This window comes from Toxotes jaculatrix, chromosome 23 (genome assembly GCF_017976425.1).
Source record: "Toxotes jaculatrix isolate fToxJac2 chromosome 23, fToxJac2.pri, whole genome shotgun sequence".
Lineage (NCBI taxonomy): Eukaryota > Metazoa > Chordata > Actinopteri > Toxotidae > Toxotes > Toxotes jaculatrix.
This window is the reverse complement of record NC_054416.1, coordinates 164225-182067: the sequence shown is the minus strand read 5'-3', so window position 1 is coordinate 182067 and position 17843 is coordinate 164225. Positions and strand designations below refer to the sequence as shown.

General features: G+C 47.0%; 3 protein-coding genes across 10 annotated transcripts in view; 2 read left to right on the top strand and 1 right to left on the bottom strand.

Annotated features, from left to right (window-relative positions):
- Positions 1 to 17843, bottom strand: part of atp1b2a (ATPase Na+/K+ transporting subunit beta 2a) — a 26054-nt gene extending 8211 nt beyond the window's left edge. The window contains exons 1-8 of one of the 2 annotated variants that reach the window (XM_041031007.1): positions 17581 to 17843; positions 14303 to 14431; positions 13523 to 13627; positions 13269 to 13348; positions 13051 to 13176; positions 12627 to 12686; positions 12123 to 12218; positions 11615 to 11801 (exon numbers count right to left, since the gene is read on the bottom strand). In XM_041031007.1, the coding sequence (XP_040886941.1) occupies positions 11637 to 11801; positions 12123 to 12218; positions 12627 to 12686; positions 13051 to 13176; positions 13269 to 13348; positions 13523 to 13627; positions 14303 to 14431; positions 17581 to 17686 (867 nt within the window). In that variant the 5' untranslated portion in view covers positions 17687 to 17843 and the 3' untranslated portion in view covers positions 11615 to 11636. Of the gene's footprint in view, positions 1 to 11307; positions 11802 to 12122; positions 12219 to 12626; positions 12687 to 13050; positions 13177 to 13268; positions 13349 to 13522; positions 13628 to 14302; positions 14432 to 17580 lie in introns of those variants that run through there. The other variant, XM_041031006.1, reaches the window with a different exon arrangement.
- On the top strand, positions 456 to 2606 carry LOC121176896 (H-2 class II histocompatibility antigen, A-U alpha chain-like). Its single transcript, XM_041031026.1, is given in 5 exon segments — positions 456 to 606; positions 747 to 995; positions 1838 to 2122; positions 2235 to 2341; positions 2343 to 2606. Coding segments are annotated over 5 exon segments (861 nt in total). The 5' UTR covers positions 456 to 536; the 3' UTR covers positions 2493 to 2606.
- Positions 7068 to 9757, top strand: LOC121176888 (H-2 class II histocompatibility antigen, E-S beta chain-like). Of its 7 annotated transcripts, none has more exons than XM_041031009.1 (6): positions 7068 to 7207; positions 7437 to 7706; positions 8135 to 8348; positions 8859 to 8926; positions 9085 to 9198; positions 9358 to 9757. In XM_041031009.1, exons 1-6 carry the CDS (start codon positions 7153 to 7155, stop codon positions 9381 to 9383), a joined length of 747 nt encoding a protein of 248 aa, XP_040886943.1. In that variant the 5' UTR covers positions 7068 to 7152; the 3' UTR covers positions 9384 to 9757. The 7 variants fall into 7 exon arrangements, with proteins under 7 accessions (XP_040886943.1, XP_040886945.1, XP_040886948.1 ...); XM_041031011.1 differs by lacking the exons at positions 8859 to 8926; positions 9085 to 9198; positions 9358 to 9757 and adding exons at positions 8467 to 8514; positions 8683 to 8742; positions 8791 to 8844 and having other exon boundaries at positions 8135 to 8370; XM_041031014.1 differs by lacking the exons at positions 8859 to 8926; positions 9085 to 9198; positions 9358 to 9757 and adding exons at positions 8467 to 8496; positions 8791 to 8844 and having other exon boundaries at positions 8135 to 8370.

The following is a 17843-nucleotide window of genomic DNA, read 5'->3' as shown; positions in this document are numbered from 1 at the left end:
TTAATTAACTGTTAACAAGCAGGTCCTGAATCCTGAATGAATCTAGACTCTGTGAATCAGGAGATGAACCAGAGACCAGAACGACCACGTGTGAGCTGAGGCTTCATGTTTTTCAGGATTCACTTTTCTCCTGATCAGTGATCAATCAACAGTGAAGATCACAGTTCAGTCCTGATCCTGGTCCAGGTCTGAACTGTCCGTCTGTGTCTGATCAGAGTTTGGACAAACATTTTCTTCTTCAGCTGAAAAAGTTTCAGGACAAACAGAAACTCTTTGACGTCTTTGTGTCTCAGAGACGTGAGACAGAGATCTGGTCTGAGACTTTCTGAACCATCACTGGTCTCTGTGTCTCTGTCCTCAGCTGTGAGCGGCTACAGTCTGTGTCTGCCTGGACACCGCTGACATCATGGGATCTCTGCTCTGTGATTGGCTGCTGTGTGAGTAAGAGCTCAGCTGCTGCTGGACTCAGTGTCAGTTTGTGTCAGTGTCTCACACATTCACAGACATTCAGACGTCTCTGTGTCCCTCTGCTGCCGATGAAGACCACCATGAAGGTCCCGGAGCTGGTCCTCGTCCTCTGCTGTGTCCTCTGTGTCTCTGCTGACAGTGAGTGTTTGTCTCCCTTTAAACTCTCAGCTTTAAAACTCTGATGGTTCAGATCAAACAGTCTGTGGACACTGAGCTCACAGACTGAAGGACTGAACCACAGACACAGTCAGTGTCTGAACCCTGTCCTCTGTCTTCAGGTCTGCATGAAGACCTTGCTATCGCCGGCTGTTCACAGACTGATGGAGAGTACATGTACGCACTGGATGGTGAAGAGGTGTGGTACGCAGACTTCATCCACGGGAAAGAAGTCGATCCTCAGCCCAGTTTTGTGGATCATGTGAACTACGGAGAAGGAGCTTATGAAGGAGCTGTGGCTGCTCTACAGGTCTGCAAACAGAACCTGAACACTGTCAGAGGCGCTATGAGGGACATCCCACTGGAGAGAGGTAAGAAATCAGTGAGACAAAGACCTGATCCAGACTGAGCTGGACTGAAGGACACGAAGACCACACACACATCATCCTCTGAATCACTGACATTTCTCTCACTATGTATAATCAAAATAATATTATACAATTAGTAATAGAATGATAGAATGTAAAATGAATCAAAAATGAAAACACCGGAATGAAGTTATTGATTATTGATCAAAGTCGATCACTCAGATTCTGATCCAGGTTCAGTCTGAGCTCAATATTTATGTCCTACAAACACAGAACATGGTTTCCATAGAATAGAATAGAATAGAATGCCTTTTATTGTAATTGGACATCTTTTACATATACAACGAGATGGAAAGCATCTCCTTCTCCAGTGCAACATGTGTAAATATACAACATAGTATAGAATAAAATAAAATAAAGTAAGATTAAGTTAAATAAGTTAAATAAGTTAAGTAACCAGCCTCCACCTGTGGATCAGTGGGTCAGTGCTGCACCATCAGCAGGAACATGGATCATGTCACCTGTCTGTCGGGGGATTTCCCATGATTCACTGAGCTCCTCCCATGATCACTTGTTACTGAGCTTCTTGTCTCTGCAGGTGTTTCTGTCTCTGAACCTGCTGCTGGTCCATGATTAGTCCCAGTAAATCAAACTGACTGAACTTCACAGGTTCTGATGTCCAACACAGGCTGTGTCCACAGAGACGACACACTGTCTGATCTGTCCTCTGACACTGAGTGAATGAATGAGTGAATGAATGAATGCAGAGTACAGTGGCAGACCTGCTGCTCTGGACTCAGTGGATCCTGGAGACATCATGTGATCTGAGTCCTGTCCCCGTACAGATCCTCCTTCACCTCCGATGATCTACACCAGAGACGACGTGGAGCTGGGAGAGCAGAACACTCTGATCTGTCATGTGACTGGTTTCTACCCTGCTCCTGTCAACGTCACCTGGACCAAGAACGAGGAGAAGGTGACTGAAGGGACGAGCATCAACGTCCCCTTTCCCAACACAGATGGGTCCTTCACCCAGATGTCCAGACTGGTCTTCATCCCACAGCTGGGAGACATCTACAGCTGCACAGTGGACCATCCAGCTCTGAGCCAACCACTGACCAGAATCTGGGGTGAGACGACTTTAACCAGAGACGACGGAGCGAACTCCAGCTGATCAGTCAGTCCACTTCCTGTGTCCAGATGTGCAGGTGAACTTAATGTCTGTGTGTCTTCTGTCTCCAGATGTGGACGTGCAGCAGCCTGGTGTTGGACCTGCAGTATTTTGTGGACTGGGTCTGACGGTGGGTCTGCTGGGCGTGGCCGCCGGAACCTTCTTCCTCATCAAAGGAAACGAGTGCAGCTGATTGGCCGGGGCCGGCGACGTCGTCCCAGCGTGTACAGATCGTCCTATCAGCTTTAACCCGCTTGGATCCGCTCCGCCTCTCTGAGCGCCGCTCGCCGCCGCGGCTTCACGGTCTGACGACACCTGAGCTGCTTTAACATGATGAGAGATCGACCTGTTTCTGATTCCTGATGTAAATAAACCAGATGTTCTGTCTGTGATCAGCTGCAATAACCTGCACCTCTGGAAATAAAGTCATGTCAAACCCACGAGATGCTGCTGAGTCTGAGTCTGAGTCTGTGTCTGAGTCTGAGTCTGAGTCTGTGTCTGACTCTGAGACTGTGTCTGTGTCTGTGTCTGAGTCTGAGTCTGAGCCTGAGTCTGAGAAACTGAAGCTCGAGTCATGAACGATGTTGATGAGTCAGAGGAGGCGACAGCAGAGACTGAAGGTTTTCATTGATCAGATTATTGATCCCAATCATGTGTGACCTCACAGTGTCCTCTGGGACTGAGGTCTAGAGCCAGAGGTTCCTCCAGGGACCAGGACCACAGCCGGGTCATCAGGACGTCCAGAGTCTGAGACCTGTTTGATCACCTGACCCTGAATCTGTGACGAACAGTAACTTTAGTTTGAGGCTCAGTGAAACTGATCACACATGAACCTGCACCACACAAACTACACACCTGAGTCACATGACTCACCTGCTGAGAAGCAAACTGACAACTGGTTACCTGGTTAATAAGCTTAATGTTGGTGTATTTTCAGGTCTCGTCCTTGTCTCCAAGTCTGTTTGACATCTGTACTTCCTGTCTCCATAGCTTCAGTTTTCCTTTTTGGATTAAAAATAAAAACTAAAGAACTTTTTCATTTTTTGTTTCTGTTTATGAAATAAAGTAAAAACTCTGATCAGTTTCTGACTTCCTGGTTTTTCTGATGCTGTGAGTTTAATCAGAATCAGAAGCTTTTATTGTCATTGTACCAGAATACAACGAAATTATAGCAGCCTGGAAGTGGTGTTACTCCAAATCTAATAAATACAAAAGTATGTACAAATAGTATAAATAAAAGCAGAAATAAAAATAAGAATAGAAATAGAATAATACTTATAAAAATAGAATAGAATAGAATACAAATGTGCTGCAGTAGAAAAAAAAAATTGTGCAAGAAAGACAGAGTAATATAAATATTGATTGTAGTCATTGCACATAAAGACAGTGGAGTTCAGCTGCATAGTGCAGTGTGTTGAGGTGTGTGTATGTCCAGTTAGAAGTGGGGTGTGATTAGTGTGTGTTCAGGATGGTGACGGCTTGAGGAAAGAAGCTGTTCCTGAGTCTGTTTATCCTGGTTCTTATAGACCTGCCAGACTGCGGCAGGTCAAACAGGGTGAAGGCAGGGTGGGTGCAGTCACTGGTGATACCAGACACTCTGCTGAGGCAGCGAGACAGGTAAATGTTCTCTAGGGAGGGGAGAGGGCAGCCGGTTATCCTCTGTACCGTCTTTACCACCCTCTGGAGCCTCTGCCGCTCTGCTTCAGTGCAGTGGGAAAACCACACTGTGATGCAGTAAGACAGAATGCTCTCGATGGTTGAGCGGTAGGTTATCAGCAGTTCCTGACTCACGTTGTTCTTCCTGAGCCCTCTCAGGAAGAACAGGCGCTGCTGTGCCTCCTTAATGACGGTCTTGGTGTTGATGGTCCAAGTGAGGTCAGCCGAGATGGTGGTGCCCAGGAAGGTGAAGCTGTGGACCCTCTCCACGCAGTCGCTGTTGATGTAGAGTGGGGGTGGGTCTGCTCTGTGCTTCCTGAAGTCCAGGATGATCTCCTTGGTCTTCGTGGTGTTCAGGATGAGGTTGTTAGCCTGACACCACACAGACAGTTTCAGGACTTTGTCTCTGTAGGCAGACTCATCATCCCCTGAGATCACCCCCACCACAGTAGTGTCGTCTGCAAACTTCACTATGGTGTTGCTGGTGTGAGCTGGACTGCAGTCGGCGGTGTAGAGGGTGTAGAGCAGTGGACTCAGCACACACCCCTGTGCGGAGCCTGTGCTCAGTGTTCGGGTGGAGGAGAGGTGGGGTCCAAGTTTAACTGTCTGTGGTCTGTTTGTGAGAAAGTCCTTAGTCCAGGAACAGATGAGTGGATGGAGTCCTATGTTGGACAGTTTGCTGACCAGGATGTCGGAGATGATGGTATTGAAGGCTGAGCTGTAGTCTACAAAGAGCACGCTAGCGTAGGTGTCTCTGTGTTCCAGGTGGCTCAGCACAGTGTGGAGGGTGATGGATATGGCGTCCTCGGTTGATCTGTTTGCTTTATAAGCAAACTGGTGGGGGTCGAAGGTTGGAGACAGGCAGTCTTTAATGTGGCCTAGGATCAGTCGTTCCAGGCACTTGGTGACAACAGGGGTGAGTGCAACCGAGCGGTAGTCAGTAAGGCAGCCTGTGGATGATTTTTGGGGTATGGGGATGATGGTGGATGATTTCAGGCAGGCAGGGGTGGAAGCCTGCAACAGAGACAGGTTGAAAGACCTTGGAGAACTGGTCAGCACAGACCCTCAGTACCTTACCAGGAACACCATCGGGCCCAGCTGCTTTCCTGGGGTTCACCCTGCTGAACATCCGTGCCACATCCTGTGCCTGTACTGTCAGTGGTTTGTCTGTGAATGTTCTCATTCATCCAGGTCATAGTTCTTTCTTAGAAAATTGAATCGAGGGCAACTGGACATATGTTTGTCTGGGAAGACGTTTCGCCTCTTATCCAAGGGGCTTCATCAGTTTGTACGTATCGGTCTATCTAGTCCGCACTAGTCTGACCAAGAAAGTGGAGTAAGACCCAGGTATTTAACCTGTTGTAGGTGGGTCCACCAAAGTACCTGTGAAAGTACTGGTTTCACCTGACCATTGTTGTGGTCCCCAGTGAAAGACAGTCGTCAGGCTCATGTGACCTAGTTTGTGTCTCATGTGAACGACCGTCGTTAGGGTCAGGTGAGCCCCTGGTGGATGACGCTCGTTGAGAGTCGTCTGAGGTTAAGTTGTTTACTCTCCTGGGTACACATGAAGTGTCAGTGGTTTGGAGCTGGGAACAGATTAAGGTTGCGGTGGTGTGATTACGTGTTGTTGTGTTGTAGTTTCGAAGTGTGAGAAGAACATGTTCACCTCTTCCACCAGTGCAGCGCTGGAGTGTGCAGCTGTGCTGGTCTGTCCCCTGAAGTTGGTCAGCTGCTGTAGATCCTGCCACACCTGCTGAGGGTTATTGTTGGAGAGGTGGTCCTCTATTTTCCTCCTGTAATCTGACTTGGACTTTCTAATACCTCTTTTCAAGTCAGCTCTAGCAGCACTGTACAGTTCTTTGTCACCTGAGATAATAAAGATGGAATAACTTCCTTATATTTGATAACAGCATTATCAGACAAATATCTACAGTAGTTAATTTTATTCCCAGATGCTGTGCAGTTCATTATTGTAAATTCAAATGTTACTAAAGAATGATCAGATAAAACAGGGTTCTGAGGGAATACTGTCAAATATTCAGCTTCTATGCCAGAGGTCAGTACAAGATCAAGGGTGTGATTGAAACAGTGAGTTGGTTTGTTAACATTTTGCAAAAAGCCAATTGAGTCTAATACTGAATAGAAAGCAGTCTTAAGGCTGTCATTGTGGGAATCAACATGAATATTAAAGTCACCCACTATAACTACTTTATCCGTACTAAGCACTAAATCAGATAAAAATTCAGTGAATTCAGACAAAAACTCTGAGTAAGCAGCAGGTGGACGATACACCACAGCAAATAGTACTGGTTTTTCTGTCTTCCAATTTGGATGTGAGAGGCTGAGGATAAGGCTTTCAAATGTACTATATTTCAGCTTAGGTCTAGGATTAATTAATAAACTTGAGTGGTAGATTGCTGCCACTCCTCCTCCTCGGCCTGTGCCTCGAGGAATGTGATAATTAATATGACTAGCAGGGGTTGACTCATTTAGACTGACATACTCTTCCTCCTGCAGCCAGGTCTCAGTCAGACAGAAAAAATCAATCTGCTGATCCGTTATCAAATCATTCACTAACAGAGATTTAGACAAGAGAGATCTAATGTTTAATAGCCCACATCTAATTTTTTTAAAGGTTTTTATGAATAACACCTCAGATCAGACCCATGGAGGTGCCATAGGCTTTCGGTGCATTGTGAATTGGGCAGGCTGCCCCCGCAACCTGGGCCTGGACCCAGATAAGCGGCAGATGATGACATGACCTCAGATCAGATCATCACTGACAGATTTTATTTAGAGAAGGAAACAAACTTTCACTGAATCTTTGAAGAAACTATTTGTTATTTTATTATTTTCAAAATACTTTTTAATAAAGTATAATTTATTATTGAATAATGGACAAAGCAGCTTTCTGAAAACTTTTTAGAATTATTATGTTGTAAAACTTGTCTTCTGATTTTGTCCTTCACAGAGTGGACATATTCACAGAGAGGACATATTCACAGAGTGGACATACTCACAGAGAGGACATATTCACAGAGTGGACATATTGTCCGACTCAGACTTTATCTGTTTGTTCAACGTGTCTTTACAACAACCTGAGGTCGACTTGATTCAAGGACACGAGACATGATGGAAAACAGGATGAAGACATGATGAAGACATGATGAAGACATGAAGGACGTCTCACAGACACTTTGTGCTCTGAGCAGACTTCTGCCACAGTCGTCTGCCCGGTAACAGCTGACGCAGCAGGTCATGTGACGCGTCCTCTGGTTTTTAGAGCAGCTCTCAGTCAGACTGTGTCAGTGTTTGTGGAGCGAACAGAGGAACATGGATTCATCCTTTCTCCGCTTCTCCCTGCTCCTCATCTGTGTCTGCGCTGCAGGTAGGATCAATACACTGATCAATACACTGATCAATACACTGATCAATACACTGACCAATACACTGAGCAATACACTGATCACTGAGCAATACACTGATCACTGATCAATACACTGATCACTGAGCAATACACTGATCACTGATCAATACACTGATCACTGAGCAATACACTGATCAATATGCTGATCACTCATCAATACACAGGTTCAAATTGATTGTTTGTGTTTCAGATGGATTTTTGTATTATGCAACGGGTCGCTGTGAGTTTAACTCCACTGAGCTGAAGGACATCAGGTTCATCTTCTCTTACTATTACAACAAGTTGGAGTTCATCAGGTTCGACAGCAGCGTGGGAAGATATGTTGGATACACTGAGCTGGGAGTGAAGAACGCTGAACGCTTGAACAGTGGACCAGAGGTGGTTCAGAGTAGAGCTCAGAGGGAGACGTACTGTGAACACAACATTGGGAACTGGTACCCAAATATTCTGTCTAAGTCAGGTGAGTGTGTGTGTGTGTGTCGTCCTCAGACTCTTTGGTCGTCTCACAGCTGCTGGTCTCAGCTGATCCTGATCAAACCAGCTGATCCTGCAGAGTGTCCTCAGATCAGGAAACGTGTCTGAAACTGAGACGCTCACACCTGAACGTGTCCTCTGTCGCCACCTGGTGGTGAAACAGACACAGGGAGTCTCTGAGAGCTGAGTCTGATTTAAGGTGGACTCAGCTTCCTGTGAGCTCCAGCCTGCACACAGCAGCTGTCAATCAACAACCTGTGACTCAATCAATAACCTGTGATACATTGATCATGTCTCAGAGTCTCAGACTGTGACGCTGCAGCAGGTTTCACTGTTTCCATGAGTATTGATGATAATATTTATAATAATGAATTTGATCAATATGATGATAATCAATAATCAATAATGTTCCAGTGAAGCCCTCTGTCAGACTCTACTCCACGACGCCCCCTTCTGGTAAACATCCTGCCATGTTGGTCTGCAGCGTCTACGACTTCTACCCCAAACAGATCAAAGTGAGCTGGACCAGAGACGGACAGGAAGTCACCTCTGATGTCACTTCCACTGACGAGCTGGCCGACGGCGACTGGTACTACCAGGTCCACTCTCACCTGGAGCACACACCCAGGTCAGTCCAGGTCCAGGTTCAGGTCCAGGTTCATGTCCATGTCCAGGTTCAGGTCCAGGACCAAGTCCAGGTCCAGGTCCAGGTCCAGGTTTAGGTCCAGGACCAGGAACAGGTCCAGGTTCAGGTTCAGGTCCAGGTCCAGGTCCAGGTCCAGGTTCAGGTCCAGGTCAGGGTTTAGGTCCAGGACCAGGAACAGGTCCAGGTCCAGGTTCAGGTCCAGGTCCAGGTTCAGGTTCAGGTCCAGTTTCTGGTTCAGGTCCAGGTCCAGGTCCAAGTTCAGGTCCAGGTCCAGGTTCAGGTTCAGGTCCAGGTCCAGGTTCAGGTCCAGGACCAGGTCAAGGTCCAGGTCCAAGTTCAGGTCCAGGTTCAGGTTCAGGTCCAGGTCCAGGTCCAGGTTCAGGTCCAGTTTCTGGTTCAGGTCCAGTTTCTGGTTCAGGTTCAGTTTCTGGTTCAGGTCCAGGTCCAGGTGGATCAGCAGTAACAGTGATGTGTTGCTTTGTGTTGAATCAGGTCTGGAGAGAAGATCTCCTGTGTGGTGGAGCACGCCAGCCTGAGAGAACCTCTGGTTACTGACTGGGGTAAATACCTGTCTGTCCGCTCACCTGTCTGTCTCTGCACCTGCTCACCTGTCTGTCTGCTCACCTGTCTGTCTCTGCACCTGCTCACCTGTCTGTCTGCTCACCTGTCTGTCTCTGCACCCGCTCACCTGTCTGTGTGTCCTCCTGTCTGTCCTCAGATCCGTCCATGCCTGAGTCAGAGAGGAACAAGATCGCCATCGGAGCCTCGGGACTGATCCTGGGTCTGATCTTATCTCTGGCTGGATTCATCTACTACAGGAGGAAGGCCCGAGGTCAGAGCAGGACGCCCAGTCTGAAACCAGTTCACACCAGTTTGCACAGTCTAAACCAGTTTATCTAGGATCCTGAACCTGGTCTCAGACCAGTTTTGATGGTGAGGTATTTGTATTAGTTGCTGACCCTGTCCTCGTCTCTTCTTCTCTTTACACCAGGACGGATCCTGGTTCCCACTAACTGAGCCCGGTCCTGTGTGCTGGACCTGGACCTGTTGCATTGATCAGCTGCTGCTTCAACCTGCTTTCTGTTTCAGCTCAGCAGACTCTCAGTGCTGCCACCTGCTGGACCGGCTGAACACCTGATGGTCTCTGATCTTCAGCCGGTCTGAACCTGATCCAGGACCAGCCGTGTCCTCTGACGGTCCTGGATCAGCTGGACCTGGACTCTTCACCTGTGCCTGATGTGTTGCTTTACTGTGTGAAATCAATCCTTAGCTGTGCCTTTAAATCCTGTGATCAGGTCTTTGGATGGTCCTGGTCTCAGAGGTTCTGTGATTGTCAGGTTTATATATTTTTTCTGGACTCGAACGTTTTCTAACCACAATAAAGAACCTGTATCCTGAACCTGTGGGTGTGTCCTTGTGTCCTTTCTGTCCTCTGAAACGTCTCTGATTGTCTCTGGAGGTTTTACAGACTCGGCTGAGGCTGCTGAGCTTCGTAGGGTCAGAGTTCAGACTGAGTCTCCACAGTCAGAGACCGAACTCCTGAACCACTGAGCTGATCAGATCTGATCGATCAATCATCATCAATAACAGATGAGCTGCAGCTGAGAGCATTTACTCACTTTACCTGAAGGAAGAACCTGATACTGCTGCTCAGTGCAGGTGTATTGATTATCTATTTTGATTATTGGATTTCACAGAGAGTTTCAGAGTCTGATGGTGCAGAATTAAAACGATAGAATGAGCTGCAGCCATGACAACCAACAAACAAAAACAATCAAATCACAGATTTATGATCAGAGTCGTGTCTGAAGCTGCAGACATGAGAGGACAGTCTCTGGTTCTGGTTCAGATGGAGGTGCTGATGTTGGTCTTATTTTCAGGTTAAAGGTTCAGTTAAAACTAAAACAGATCAGAGTTCATCACATGAATTTATCCAGGTCTCATTTTCCATCAGGGACGTGTTTGTTCGTTCACACTGTCACAATCTGGCCTGTTGTAGTTCATCATTCAGACCACTGGAGGTCTCCACTCCCTCAGTCTGAGCTGCACTGACACACCTGAGCTGAGTCTGCTGCTTCCAGGCCTTAGGACCCAGGAGTCCTGGAACGACCACCTCCATGTTTCCTCAGATCCACGTCCCTGTGGTAAAACACAGACCCAACAGCTCATCACCTTCACCACACACACCGTTCGTACACACTCACCTGTTACCTGACAGAACAGGTTCATGTTGATGAAGCTCCAGAGTCACTCAGTCCACGATCACAGGATCAGGTGATGACACGTCTGTTCACATCAGGAGCTGCTGCTGTTTTCAGTGGAAACAAAGGGAAGTGACATGTCATGTGACACACGTCCTGTCACATGACACAGCAGCTGCTACCTTCCACAGCTTCTCCAGCAGCTGCCGTAGCATCACTGCTGTCGTGGAAACTTGCCAGCGGCCATGACAGGTTCTACATGTAAACAGGAAGTTTATGGAAGAGACACAGCATCTGATTGGCCACAGACATGTCCACATCAGTTTGTTTGTTTTTTTAATCATCTGTTAAACACAAGAACATTTTCAGGAGAAATCAACCAATCACAAACAACATATGACATCATACAGACGGAGCATCTGGTTGGTTGGTCACTCTACAGGAAGACGATTGGTGGAACCCAGCACAGGTGTGGGAGGGGCAGGTGAGGAGACAGTGTGTCACATGGCCTGGTTGTCATAGTAACAGTCGTCAAGTTCCATGAAGAAAATATGAAACAAAAATAAATAGAAACAAACACACGACTCAGACAGACCAGTCCAGCTCCGGTTCCTGAACTGGTTTCTGTGGTGGCTGACTGTGAACTGCCTGATAAAACCAGATCTGTGTAAACTGGTTTCTGAACAGCCAATCAGAGCCTGTTACAGATGATGTCACATTCACAGAAACCAATCAGAAGTAAACAAGTAATAAACAAAGTCATGAATAAATAAACTGACTGAAGGTTGGTCAGTGAACACATCAGCTATGTGATTGATCCGATGATTGATCGTCTGTTCTTCGGTCCATCCTCAGAGGCTGTGACATCAGAGTGTGTGTGCGTGCTGATTGGTCAGTTTCAGGTTCAGTGAGTTTACGGATGATGACATCACAGGAAATGACTCAATACTAAATATGTGTTTACACGTTTACAGGAGAATAATCCAGACTGTCAGTGAACGCATCACGAAGCTTCAGTTTGAGGCTCTAATGAGGGAGACAGTGTGTGTGTGTGTGTGTGTGTGTGTGTCTATTTGTCATTGATCCGTAGTTTGAAGGACACCCGTCCAGCGAACTTGTCCCTCTCGCTGCCGTCTCTCAGAGTGTTGGAGTTGATTTTACACTCCACATTGATGTCCGTGTTCAGTGAGGCGTTCAGGAATTTCACGGCCACCAGAGGCTGAGTGTAGTTCACCTGAGACATTGAACACATCACACACACATCAACATGAGATATGGATCAACCTGATCCACTGGATCTAAAATAAATCAAACACACAGAGACACGTCTCTGCTGGTTTACTGAGACGGATCCAGAATGATCCACTAACATGGATCCACTGATCATTAACACTGAACTGGATCTACTGACGTGGTTCTGTTAGATCTGATATTGTGACTCACTGATCTCCTGAGTTGTTGCAGCTGTTGTGTGTGTCTGTGTGTTTACTCTGTGTGTGTTCAGTGTGTGTGTGTGTGTGTGTGTGTGTGTTCAGTGTGTGTGTGTGTGTGTTACCTGAGCTTTCTTGCCGTAGTACGGGTAGTACATGAGGTTGAAGGATCCATTAGGAGGAAAATAAACCAGAGGTCCGAGTTTATCAGTGTCCTCCCTCTGCGCACGCACGCACACACACACACACACAGATCAACACACTGCTCACAGACGGGACAGTGAACGCAGCACTGTATAAATGTTCATTTACAGTAGAATGAAACAGAAGCAGCTTCGATGAGCTCTGAGGTCTGAGTCTGGTTCAGATCTGCTCTGAGCAGGTGGATCTAACACTACAGACGGGGAGGAGAACGTCAGGAGAACGTGAGGAGAACGTCAGGAGAACATGTTCTACCCTGGTTCATTGTTGGGCTGATGGTTCTACGTTCTACAGTCTCCTGTTCTTACCCACTCATCTTTCACTCTGTACCTCTGAGGACGGAGGGACGAGAAGACAGAGACAAAACACATGAGACAGAGACAGGCAGAGACAGAGAGACAGGCAGACAGAGACAGACAGGTTCTGACCTTGGCTCCACAGGTGACATAGGGAGACTGCCTGTCCTTCCCTGGCAACATTCCAATGACCTGGAGAGACAGACAGGTGGACAGACAGGTGAGGAGAGGGGAGCAGAGATCAAACTGTCGGTCCACACTGTGCAGTGATTAATGAAGTCCACAGACAGGTACTGAGGACACCCTGGTCTGTGTGACTCCACCAAACTCCATGTTTTTTTATCCTGTTTTTGTTTCCATTCAGTTAAACAGCAGCTGAATCAGCTGTGATCAGTTCTCACTGTGACACTGAAGGAAACTAAAAACAGCAGGATTCTGAATGAAGTTCTGCAGGACGGTCAGAGACAATGACTCTGAATCAGATCAACACGTGGTTCAGGTCTGACTCAGTTGGATCAGGTTTATAATCGGGGTCAGAGGTCAGAGGTCAACATACCCGGTTCAGTTTGATGAGGATGCAGGGCTGACCTCTGCTGTAACCATAGAAACGATCTGAGATCCCAGAACATTCCTCCAACATCGTCCGATTGAACTGACACGAACGCTTCGGATTGTTCCTCACCTGTGGAGAGACAGAGACAGAGTGAGACAGAGACAGGCTGAGACAGAGACAGGTGTGCAGAGACAGGCAGGTAGAGAGACAGACAGGTTTACCTCTCCACTGTCCTCTTGAATGAAGTATTGATCAGGAGGACAGTTATCATTGGTCTGAACCTGGTAGGTGTCATTGTACTCTGCAGACAGACAGGCAGAGAGACAGACAGGTAGAGAGACAGACAGACAGAGACACAGACAGGCAGAGAGACAGCCCACAATATAAACCATGTCTGATATTGATCATTGGAATTGTAACTAATTGTTGATTAAATGAATTAATTAAAATAAAGATTCATTAACGAGCGTCTCACGAGACAGGAAGGTGTTGAGGTTGTGGATGAAGTCGTCCCAGCTCTCAGTCTCTGAGACAGAGAAGGTGATGTCCAGCTGATCGCCCTTTGGACGAATCATCATCCCTGCAACATGAAAACATCAGACTCATTAACCAATCACAGCCCGACCCTCGTTAACCAATCACAGTCTGACTCTCCTTAGGCACCCTCAGTGGGATGGTTCTGGTTCATGTCAGTGATTGTGTCTCTGTGATCAGTGAGTCCTTTGTCTAATGTCTCTGTGTCTCTAAAACCACAAACATCAACAAAGACACAAACATCCACGTCGTCCATCAGCTGGTCCACAGCAGTCCAGCTGTAAAGAGCCTGTAAACCTGGTTTAAGGACTGACGGTGATCAGGACGCATGAGGGAGGTTCAACCTGCAGCACAGAACTTTGTCTCCCCCTTCTGGCAGTGAGAGTAATTACACAAACACAGCTCACAATATTTTAGAAATACTACCTGTCCAAGAGCAGAAAGGCTGACTGGAGCTGGGCGGGGTTACCTGGTCACCTCCATCCAACCTACCTGCAGGATTTAAAGCCCAGCTCCTCCCTCTGGTCTTCACCAGTTCCCAGTCTGCAGTCAGTCCTTAAACTGGTTTTGTATCTGACTCAGTTTCTGTGTCTTTATTATTGAATCCACCAGGTTCAGTGATGGGACCTGAACTCAGATCCAGATCAGATCTGAATCAGTGTGTGTGTCATACAGGTATGAACTGATCAGCTGTTTGCTCAGGTGCGTTTGATTCTCTCACCTGGAGTGGCCAGGCGATCCTGCCAGGTGGGTTTATAGTCGTCGAGCGTCAGCAGCATGATGTACATGGTGAGAGCAAACATTCCCGCCAGACACAGGTAGAAGACCAGGTAGAAGAGCAGGATCAGACCTGTGGGGGGAGGAGGGGGGGTGTCAGAGGGGGGGTTATGTTGTTTTACAGTAAAGCACTGTCTCTCTCTGTCTATCTAGTCCGCACTAGTCTGACTAGTACGATACGACTAATACGAACTGATGAAGACCCTTGGATAAGAGGCGAAACGTCTTCCCAGAGACATACAAGTCCAGTTGCCTTCGATTTGAGAGAGAGAACAATGACCTGGATGAATGAGAACATTCACAGACAGTAAAGCACCATGCATCCTCCCCCCTCCCCTCCTCTAAATGTCATCTTTATAATCCTCTTGTGTTTAGCCCCGCCCCCTGCTGATGACCTACATACACAGTGAGTGGAGGGAGGAGGGGCCACACACACACACACATTAAACCTGTCTCTCTGTCCTATAATGTTTCAGACCTTGGTCCTTGAATCAGCCTTGAATTCCATGAGCAGATTTCCAGGATCAGAGTGTGAAGATGTTAAATCTGACCTGGGATCAGTCTGACAGGTGAACCTGTTAAACGCGTCCTCGTCCTCAGAGTTAATGTCATCAAACGTGTCCTCTGCTGCAGATTAAACAGGACCACATCAGTCCTGAGGACCAGGACCTGATCCTCGTCCTGACGGGGACAGAAACGTGTCCTCGTCCACAGAGTGAGGGACTCAGACCTGGTCTCAGCAGGGTGTGGGTCGGTGTCTTCATGTTAACGTCTGGTTTCAGAGGCCTGAGACTTCCTGTTTCCTGTTGTGGTGTTTACACCTGAGCGACACACACCTGTCAGCCTCGTCTCTGACTGACGTCCTTCAGGACAGCCACTGCTGTCAGTTCAAATATTACTACAGGACGTCAGATCTCAGGCTGCATTCAGAACCAACAACCTGAGAGGAGAAACTCAGGGCAGCAAAAACCCTCCGGCTCTGCAGGTTCCTCCTTTCCACAGGAGGTCCAGGTGATCGTCCAGGTGTCTGTCATCTCTCACCTGTCTGTCTGCTGTCAGACCTCAGCAGCTGATCCAGGACAGTTGTACTGTCCCTTTAACAGAAGTCCTCACAAGTACGTTAAGACCAACGTGTGTGTGTGTGTTTAGAGATTACAGTCCAATCAACCTCGTCTGTTTAATCCAGATTAACACACAGCATGTGTGTGTGTGTGTGTGTCCTTCAGGCTCCATCAAGGCCAAATATTCACTGCCCTGGTGCATGATGGGAGACATGACATCATCACAGTGTAGTTATGTAAAACCTGAGCTGAGCTCAGATCAGTTAGGACGGTTTTATTTTGTCAGTGTGATATTACACAGACACCTGATCTGTGCAGGAGACAGGTGTGTCCAGGTGTGAACAGGTGTTTCTGCATCAGTCAGAACAGACTGAATATTAATAAATCAGTGATCAGGATCAATCTGTTTTAATTCTGTCGACAAAAAATATGATGAAAATATTTGTTGACAACTTATTTTTTTATGACTGAAAAACTAAATAAAAAGTTTTAGATTTTTCATCAATGAACACAAACTGACGGACAGAGACAGAGATGGACAGAGACGGACAGAGACAGACAGAGACGGACAGAGACAGAGATGGACAGAGACAGAGACAGACTCATCCTCAGAGCAGCAGAATCAGAGTCTGTTGAACATTTAAGGTTGAGGTTATGTTAAAGTCCGGTCGAGTCGATCAGGATCCTGATCAATAAAAACAGATGATCAAAGTTATTGATCAGCATTTTATCGTCGTCTCAGTTAAAATGATCCAGTTGTTGAAACGACAAACTCAGAACAGGAAAATTTATAACTTTAGTTTTAATCCGTTTGGACAGAAACCAAACTATGATGTCTCCGTCCTTCTCTGTCTGATCGTACTGATCCTTGTCCTCTTAGTGTCTCAGAGACAGACAGAGAGACCATTTAAAGAAACTGTGGGTGAAACAGAGACATGAAGCTGTGAATCATCAGTGTAAAGTCAGATCTGACAGGATTCTTCATCTGAACATCAAACATCTGGGACATGAAACGTCCATCCAGAGTGAGACTAGTCCAACACTGTACAGAGACCTTATTATTGGTCTGTGTGTGTCTGTGTATGTCAGTGCTGAGACCTCTGTCCTCCTCAATGTCCACCTCACAGTCCAAAAAGACTGTCTCTTTCTGTGAAGGCTTCCATTCTCTGTGATTTGACCCTGGGTCTGTCTCTGATTGGCAGGACAGAAAGTGTCCTGAGACACAGCTTGGTTTGAAAAGCTCTCACTGCTTCATGTGTGACCGTATGAAGCAGTGAGAGCAAAGTCTCTGGTAAACAGACTCTGTTTGACTCTGTCCATCCAGGTCCTGGTACTTGTCCTGGTGTTGTGTTTCACAGAAGAAGCCTGGAGACAGAGACGTGGACCTGGATCCATCTCTGAGACAGAGTCTGGTGGACAGATCAGGACTCAGTGTTTGGATCCAGCACTGCTGTTTACCACAGTTCATTAAACTCTGAAAGCAGCAGTTATCACTGAGTACACGTGGTGCGTTTACTGCCACTGTGGAGAAACAAGTGTTCACTCATGTAGGACGCATTTTAATTCTCTCTCTCTCACACACACACACACACACACACATTATTCTCCTATGATTCATCCAGCCTCCTTTAAGAGCGAGCAAGAGAGAGAGAGAGAGAGAGAGAGAGAGAGAGAGAGAGTGACCTTCAGACAGGACATGGCTGACAGAGGACGAGCGAGCATCACTGACACAGAGAGTCAGTGGCTTTGATGAAACTTCAGTGATTCACTGACCGTCAGAGATTTATATGTTTATATTTATCAATCAGTTCATTTATCAATCACTTATCTGTTAATCATTAAGTTAAGAAAAGATGCAGTTTACTTTGAAAAGACCTCAGACGCGTTTCCTTCGTTCTGACCATCAAATAAACTGGAGAGAAAAGATGGACACACACACACACACACACACACACACACACCAACCAATGAATTAATCAACTGATCAACACAGAGCGAGCTCAGACAGAGACCTTCACCTTCACAGAGTTGATTATTCAGTCACGTGTCTGTAACATTAATGTCAATAAAGATTATTTAACAGAGTCGATGGTAGAGAGACACTGACAGAGGCTGGCAGAGAGAGAGAGAGAGAGAGAGAGAGAGAGAGAACCGGACTCACCCCAGCTCGTGGCGGTTCGGCCCAGCAGCTCGTGAGTTCGCGGGTTCCAGAAGAATTCCCGCCACTCGCTCGAGCCTTTGCGGTCCTCCTCCTTGGTGCCGGACATGATGAAGATGAAGATGATGGTCTGTGTGGACGCTCAGACGGCGCGAGATGTTTCCGCTCAGACGGCGCGAGCCTCCCGCTGCTGCTGCTTAAATATAAACAACTGAAAACGATCAGTTCCAGAGTATTGATCCGATGGATCGACGATGATCGATGAG